Genomic DNA, 9,045 nt, shown 5'->3' with positions numbered 1-9,045 from the left:
AAACTTTCTCTTTCCATTGGTATAAAAGTTGTCCATTTTGCATTTTTACTTCAATAAATACCAATTTTTGAAAATGAGTCCATCATTTAGAAAGATCCTGATAAACAGAGTGAGTCATATATGGGAACCCTTCAATAAGTTGAAGACTGTGATAGATATAATACTGTAACTTTCAGGATAAGTTATTGGTCGAATACTCCACCTTTTGACGTACAACTGAATTTCAACCCCTCGTAACGGGGTGACTTAGGGGTTGTGACTCGAATATTTCAAATGTAAACACTCATTGTGTGGTACATCATTTCAAAGGCCTTTTTAAAACAAGAAAGACGGCATCAACAAAAATGTTATATGACATCTTTATCAAAAATGGCGGCTGATTGAAGTTTTAATTTTGAAAGAAATGAGGGGCTGTAACTCAAATATTTCAAATGTAATCACCCATTGTGTGGTACATTATTTTGAAGGCCCTTTCAAAACAAGAAAGATGACATCAATAAAAATGTTCTATGATACTTGTATCCATTTTGGATTTTGAACATTTTTATTGCTGCCATCTTTCTTGTTTTAAAAAGGCCTTCCACTATGGGTTTCAAATATTCAAATATATCACACATTTCAAATATTTGAATTACAACCCCTAAGTCACTCCCTCGAGGAGTTGAAATTCAGTTGTAAGTTAAAAGGTAGAGAATTCGACCAAATAACTTATCCTAAAAGTTACAATATTATATCTACAACAGTCTCTAACTTATTGAAGAGTTCCCATACACATGTCATATAACTCACTCTGTATAAAAATGATATAAATGTAACCAGCTTTAGTACAGGAAAGATATAGGGATATTATGTTGTTTGACGCATTATCACATCCGAAATACAAAATAACCGATTAACTTGAAACTTTGCATAAAGATTCTGAATTTACCGTAAATGAATCCCCAATTCTTCTTAATGGAACCATGAAACACTCATCCTAGAGGGTTGATGATTGACCCTCTGGTCAACCGTGACCCGTGGAGCACGGGTTACACAACGGCTCGTTATAATAATTATAATCAAGTAAATACAGGTACTGTATAAAGCTTCGACCACAAGGCACAAGCATATGAACAGTAGGCGATGATTCTGTGTCTTCATAATATATATTCATGTGTTTCACAGTATAACTAGAGAAATTCGTCAATTCAACTTACTTCCAAATTGATAATTTTTGCAGTATATTGAATAATGAATATTATAATTCTAGAAATAATTTCACGTTGGATGATTTGAATATAAATCTTTTCTAGTAGGCTAAGTAGTAATAGTCGAAGTAGTAAATAATCGGATTGTGGATGGATTTTTTATTGAATTAAAATTAAATTGAAGCTGTTGAACTGAATAAACAAATCATTGTTCAATGAGCAAAGGTGGTAGATGTATTGTAAAATATATCATTATTATTATTATTATAGAAAATTACTTGTAGCCTTCTTTATATTTCGATATAAACACCACAAAAAGTGTAGAAAAGGGTACTAGTAATTTTCCATCATAATTGAACATTTTATTCATTTATTCATTTATACAATACAGTAAAAATAAAATTAAATAAAATAACATTAAAGTAGCTCTGTTTCAATACTTAATTATAAAATATTTATGTATAAATAATTGATAAATAGTATAATATTAATTCATTATAAGATTGAATATTAATATAATCATCAATATGATGAAATGTTTCTTATAAGCATTAAAATCATTTTTGGAGTGTAAATCGTTTATTTCCAAAGTACTGTTATTAATCCTGTTTGGGAATGAATCAGTGTATTATTGTTGATTCTATAGGTTTTGAATATTCCACGTCAGGGTGTTCGGAACCTGAAATGGGAGAACATGTCATTAGAATGAGTTCTCATTATAAAATGGAAAATGACGACTCGACATTACTTAGCATGTTTCATAGAGCTCCTGCAAAAAATGTCAAGATCGTTATTTTTTTCAAAATAATATTCATAATGATAGCCATGTATATAATTGTGATTATTTTTCCTACATTCCTATTACTCGATACATTTTTAAAAACATATAATTGTCAAATTATTTGGGACGGAGAGAGCAGGATTTCGTTTTGAATTGAGTGAGAGGACGTGGTAGACCAAATCTGAGTTGGAAATACAGAATAGCGGCTGACTTGCAAGAGAACGGCTGGAAAAAGAGAGGAAACATAGGACAGGGGAGGGTGTTGTGGAGAAGAGTAGACTGCAAGGAATGAATGCCGACCCCGTTCAAACGGGATAAAGGCAAAGTCAAAGAGGAAGAAAAAATATATACATATTTAAAAATAAATACTTGAAAGTCTAGGTACCTCATGATTCTCGATTTCCTTGGCACATTTATCTTGGAACTATTGCAATGTAGTCTATTTTTTATTTTAAGAGAACGGTTTTATATAGATTATTGTACTATATTTTGATATAATCATTCAAGTAGCCTTATTTAAATACTTAATTATAAAATATTTATGTATAAATAATTGATAAATAGAATAATATTAAATATTAATATAATCATTAATATGATGAGATTTTTTTTAATTAGCATTAAAATCATTTTTGGAGTATAAACCTTTCATTTCCAAAGTACTGTTATTAATTCCGTTTGGGAATGAATCAGTGTTATATTTTATTGTTGATTCTATAGGTTTTGGCGAAAATTCCAAATCAGGGTGCTCAGAACCTGAAATGGGAAAACACGTCATTAGAATGAATTCTCATTATAAAATGGAAAATGACTCGCCATTATTTTGCATGTTTCAGAGAGTTCCTGCAAAAAATGTCAAGATCAAATTAATCAAGATCGTGAATTTTTGACATATTTTTTTGAAAAGAATAATCATCATGAATATATATATATATATTACTTTTTGATTTTTCCTATTTCTATTACTCGATAGATATTTAAAAATATACAGAGTGATTACAAAAGGACTTTACAACTTTGAAAGCACATAAATATATTTTATTGAAATTACTTTTAGAATTGAGAAAGGTATCAGTTAGTTACAAAACACTCAAAGTTTAAGGTGTGGGTGTTATTTTGGTTCGATGTGACAGCCGTTGGTAATGCGACATACATCCCACCAATAATCGATTTCTTGCCACACTCGTACCAGAATATCAGGTGCAATCGCAGCGATCCGAATGTTTCGGAGGTCATTAAGATTGTCTGGTAGAGGCGGAATATAAACCTTATCCTTAATGAAACCCCACAGGAAGAAATCCATCGATCTTAAATCTTTTTATAATCACCCTGTATAATTGGCAGATTATGTGGGGCGAAGAAGAAGAAGAAAATGAAGAGAGCAGTATTTGTTTTTAGATGAAGTGAGAGGACACGTGGTAGACCAAAGCTGAGTTGGAAATACAGAATAGCGGCTGACTTGCAAGAGAACGGTTGGAAGGAGAGAGGAAACATTGAACAGGTTGTTGTGGAGAAGAATAGACTGCAAGGAATGAATGCCGACCCCGTTCAAACGGAATAATAAAGGCAAAGTCGAAGAAGAAGGAAGAAGATACATATTTAAAAATAAATATTTGAATGTCTAGGTACCTCATGATTTTTGATTTCCTTGGCACACTCTTCTTGGAACTATTGCAATGTAGTCTATTTTTCATTTTAAGAAAAGAGTTTTATGCAAATTATTGTACTTGATGAACTTTTTTGGAAGTGTTACTGTACCTATTCTATGAAAAGTGCTATAATTTGATTTTGTCGTGGAATAAAAAAATATAATATTCTATTCCATCATGTACGGTAGGTTCTTTTCATGAGAGTCGACATAGATACCACCCTATAAAATACATAAATAATAAGCTATAGAATGACTTACAATTTATGTTATTTGGAAGTTTCTTTCTATTTGCTGAGTTGATTGAGATGATACAGTGCAGTGAACAGTGCACCGCACCTAATATCAGCATTGCTATTCCAAACATCTTGAAAACGGTTCTTCCACTCATGCTATTCATCATTAGACCTGCTACGAAATTTCCAGTTGAGAGCCCTGCAATGCAATTCAGATAATTGATGTATAAGTTCAGCTGAAATATCACTTTAAAAATGATTGCTCAGCTTTAAAGTTATGCAGATTCGTAGATTTTTATGAAAAAGTAGCCTTACATAAACAAATAAATGAAATTTCGAGAAATATTGATTTAATTTATATCTGAGTTTCAACCTTCAAGCTTCAACATAAACCATCTTAACCAAACCCATAGATTTTTTAAGAAAAAAAAATCAAATTTACTATCTATAGAATAAAATATAAAAAACTGAAAATCGAAATAAAATTTGGTACCGGTACTGTAGCTCCACAGAAAATTCATTGTATATGAAAACATTTTAGTACACAGTGGATCTGATGGAGAACTATAATATCAAAATAACTATCAATTTCTGAAAATTCATGACTTTTGCCAGTTTTTGGCTATTGTATGTTAATTGTAATAGGTGATTGATAAATGAAACTCACCACAGCCCTCATATACTGATCCAACTATACTCTGTACTGTAGTCTCTGTTCCAGGTAACGATAGGTTATTGGCATAGGAAGTCATGACTGAATATAAAGTGCTGAAAGCCATTCCATTAAACAGTGCCAGAGGTAGAAAATGCCAAGGATTATTAGTAATGACATCGTATAGAAAATTATTCCATGGAGAAGCAAAACTAGGGACATGCAGTTGACAAGACCAAGTTTCTTGGAAAGCCATGCTGGAAAATGAATGGAAGTGTTATTTAACGATCAATTTAATTTGTCAATAATCATAAGCATCGTAAACAAGAAATAACTCAATAGAAAATGTGTTTTCCTACAGTTACCTTGGAAAGTGGCCATTGCTGCACTGATTACAGAACGCAAAGAATCACTTTTCCGCTCTAGTGCGGGAAAAATTTTTCCTGCACTCCAGATTTGCAACATGGCAACGCAAAATAGTTAGTAGGTTATATGGAGCACCAGTGCAGCAAAATCAATATTAAGTTGGTAACTGTGACTGGTGCACGTTATAAGAATCTTAATGGGGTGGACGACAGCAGTTGACAGCCACCACATTCAGCCATTCAAGCACACATACTACATTCTATTTTATTTATTAATAATAAAATTACACAGATTTACATTTGATGGATTTCAGGCAATTTTATCCATAATTACCCACTTTTCATATTCAATGGTAACTGTAGGAAAAACTTAATGTGGAATACGTGCGCAAAGTTCCTCTGCTGCACTCAACAAACCATTCCGCCCTCGCCTACGGCTCGGGCGTAAACGTTTCTTTCGGTGCAGCAAACTGTCACTTTGCGCACTAGTTGCACAAATAACTATTTATAATGAGTTTTAAATTAATAAATCCATGCAACAGGTAATCATTCAGAGCACTTATACTGAATAATAAATGTAGAGCACTTATCAGTGATGAGTGCTCATAAGTGCACTTATGAGCACTCATCACTGATAAGCTTATGCACTTATCAGTGCATCTGATGAGCACTTATACAGCCTACTTTGGCCTGTCAACGTCAATGCGATACAATCAATAAGTGTAGGCATAAAGTGAAGATAATGTTTAAATTTTTAGTAATCATTTGTCTCTGGTGTATGCCTCACAACAATGGAGAATGAGTTTTTTATACAAAATCCAGCAATACTCTGGTAGACTACAATAAGTGAGTACAGTAGAGCAGCGATTATCCTGACTAAATGATGCATGACAGTGTCCGGATCCGGATAACTGATAATCAAATCGATGTCATCTCAATTTTACCGTAGCTCTCAAATAATGTAGACCTAAATAGAACTTTGCATCCTGGCCTACAGTAGGCTTACTTAGCACTACGAGTTCTATGTAATATGACTTGTATACACTTATTTTTCATTCACATTCTAGATAAAATAGATATCATGATGTGTAATTCAATAAGTTACAGTAACTCAGATCTCTTATTTATAAGAATATTGTACTGTACCTTGATTGTGGCGGACCAATTAGCCGCTTGAAAAATGAAGTAAATTGGGATTTTAGGGAATTTTCATTTTTTTATATCACCCAGCGGACGCCGGAATAACCAAGTTCCAGATAAACAATGTCCGGATAATCGTAGCTCTACTGGTAATTATTATATTATAATAATAATTTATTTGCCAATATAACATTACAAAAGAAAACTCACAATAATTTAAAATTTACAATACAATAATATTAATCAAATTAGTCTTCTACAATAGAAAAAATAATATTACTTGTTGGCACAGCCGGCAAGGAAAACCTGAGCTTTTATATTATTTTAATTGTATTATTTTATATTATATTATTATTAATCTATCATATTTTTTCTGTGAGAATATAATTTATACATATTGGAATGTGTATAAAAGATACTTTCAAGCAAAGGGAAGATATACATACCGGTACCAGAAAAGCTGTGTAAATTATTTTTGATGGCCACCATTTTGATGAAGCATATCAAAATCTATACCATAACTCAAGAAATGAAAATTAGCTACCTTCATGGGCAGGCGTAACTAGAGTTCCAAAAAAATTTTCACGAATTTATTCAAATTCAAGAAGTCAAAGACACTCTTATGTTTTTTTTTGTAAACCACTCTTTTTTCATCAACCATCAAGTAATAATAATCATTCTTGTGTTTCATGGCATGAATTCATTCATTGATTTATTGTACAAAATACTACAATCATAATATAATTATGACGTTGAAGGAAAAACTTAATTAATAGTATATTGGATACCCTAATTGTCTCTTCTTACCAGAAAAAAAATCCTGTGCACAGTCCAACACATCCACCAGCTGATATGCACCAGCAAAGATAAATGATGGTTTCAAAATTCAGTAATATCTTTCCAACATCGAGAGCTAATTTCTTGGATTTCTTTTTAACAGACGTCTGAAAAAATTAATATTATTATAACCCAGTAGAAACATTCAAATTACATCGATAGCAAATCCTTAATACTACTTATTATAGAATTATAGAATACTACATATTACAGAATTTCAATTTCAGATCGTCAGAATTCATTAGAATAGTTATTATATTTACTACTTCACTTTTCACTAGAAACATTCAATATTCGTGAAGATCCAATTCCACAGTGTTGTGAAGGAATTGTGAATTATGTACCGGTATCTTTAGGTACAAATGATTATTATAATTTCATTCAGTTGAAATCTTTAAACAGACGTAAGAACATTTTCATCTCGAAATTTTCTTGAACACTCAATTCTTCACAGGTCTTACTAGCTTGGAGATTTCAACTAATCATGTTTAGGTAGTCCTGGAAATTATTCAAATTTTTGTATTATTTTATAAAAAATACATTTTAAATATACATTTATAGTTTTCTGGTTACCTAAATTTTATTCGTGAAAAAATTGAATGAGAATGTGGAATTTTTCCATAATTGAAAAAACACAGTTTTATTTTTGTTGTGGATGTGAAAAAAATGAAACTGTGTTTTTTAATTGTATTTGTATTTCTAAAGAAAATGACGAACTTATCAATTTCACTTCAGATATTACCGGTACAGAAATACCGTAGTAATGTAAAACAGTAAAATGAACATCATATCTACAGTGTGTGGAAACATTTCTCACTCCTACTCATTAATAATACTTGAATAAATAAGAGTATTAACAATTTTTATATTTATTAATACATCTTCATTTAATACCTATACGCTTTGACGTCTTTTTTACATGAATTACTTAAGTAGCCCTACCATAGGTCTATGAATAGACCTACAGTATGATAAGTTTTGCCTACCCAGTTTTTTATGTCTAGAACCGCCACTGACTAATTGTCCTACAGACTTGAAACTTTGCACAAATATTCTTCAAACATGCTAGACGCGCACTAAGAACGGATTTTGAGATATTTTGCCTCTTAAGGATTTCAAAGGATGAAAAAGGATCCTATTAAGTAAGGTTATGAACATGGTAAGGTGAGTGCCATAATGGAAATGAGATAATTTATTTATTGACATGTGATATTCTAACATATGTTGTAATCGTTGGAAATAACAAAATAATATGATAGAAATTCAAAAAAGAACATCTGTTCTATTATTGCTTTCTACCTGATTCAACTCAACCTCAATAATATTGTTCTGATAATTGATAAATATGTTTAATAATAATATTATTATTATTGATATAATAAAAGTATTGTTTTAATAATTAATTATTATCATTAATATAATAATAGTATTGTTTTGGTAATCAATAAATATTTCTATTTTCACAAACTCTGTATAATTATTTATAATGGTGAATGTGAAAAGCTGCATCAGAGAAATTATCTCAAAAACATATGTTTAGGAAAACCATAGTTTTGAACTTCGTTTTCCTGATGCAATGTATAAGCTACACGTGGCATATATTATTAATTTTTCAGCTAGAACAGTTTTTTGAGACTGCTAAATAAACGTCTACAGTCTTATCAATGCTGTATAGGCAATATAAAAACGCATGCTGTTAATATGTCTTTAAATAAAGGTGTTGATATCTACATGATAATATTATTCTCTACCATTTATATTAAATTAAAATTTCAAAATTATTCAAGCCTTGATAGAATGATTGACTCACTGTACAGTCAGTAGAAAATTTTAATATTGAAATGAGGGGTATTTTGGCAAGCTGAACAAAAAAGTAAGGTCCTATGCACCTTTTTGATATTATTTCTTCAAATGAAAAATGAGTTTTGTGGGTTGTCAAAACTTCCCCTGAAAGAGAACTATTCATTTTATCCTATCTTTTAGTAAAATAACAATGATTTCTGCATTGATTAACATCTATCTTGCCAACAAGAATCGAACTCTTTGTGAATTTAGATATGACCTACACTTTAGATTTATATAATTCTATTAATAAATTCATGGAAATTGAAGTACTTTTTTCAGTTGGTTGATGATTAGTTGATGAAATTGATTATCAATAGAGAAAATGATTATAATTTTATCAATACAGAATTAGTT

General features: G+C 30.7%; 1 protein-coding gene across 3 annotated transcripts; it reads right to left on the bottom strand.

Moving 5' to 3' along the window:
- Positions 1-1,527: 1,527 nt before the first annotated feature.
- LOC111058475 (major facilitator superfamily domain-containing protein 6-like protein A) lies at positions 1,528-6,969 on the bottom strand. Of its 3 annotated transcripts, none has more exons than XM_039423066.1 (5): positions 6,817-6,969; positions 4,520-4,761; positions 3,878-4,051; positions 2,614-2,724; positions 1,528-1,866 (listed from the first exon to the last, which is right to left on the bottom strand). In XM_039423066.1, the coding sequence occupies exons 2-5, from the start codon at positions 4,758-4,760 to the stop codon at positions 1,808-1,810; spliced, it is 585 nt and encodes a 194-aa protein (XP_039279000.1). In that variant the 5' UTR covers position 4,761; positions 6,817-6,969; the 3' UTR covers positions 1,528-1,807. The 3 variants fall into 3 exon arrangements, with proteins under 3 accessions (XP_039279000.1, XP_039279017.1, XP_039279007.1); XM_039423083.1 differs by lacking the exon at positions 6,817-6,969 and adding an exon at positions 5,168-5,344; XM_039423073.1 differs by lacking the exon at positions 2,614-2,724 and having other exon boundaries at positions 1,539-1,866.
- Between the last annotated feature and the right edge of the window lie 2,076 nt (positions 6,970-9,045).

Source organism: Nilaparvata lugens, chromosome 1, assembly GCF_014356525.2.
Source record: "Nilaparvata lugens isolate BPH chromosome 1, ASM1435652v1, whole genome shotgun sequence".
In the NCBI taxonomy this organism is placed as follows: domain Eukaryota; kingdom Metazoa; phylum Arthropoda; class Insecta; order Hemiptera; family Delphacidae; genus Nilaparvata; species Nilaparvata lugens.
This window is presented reverse-complemented; position numbering and strand designations above follow the sequence as displayed.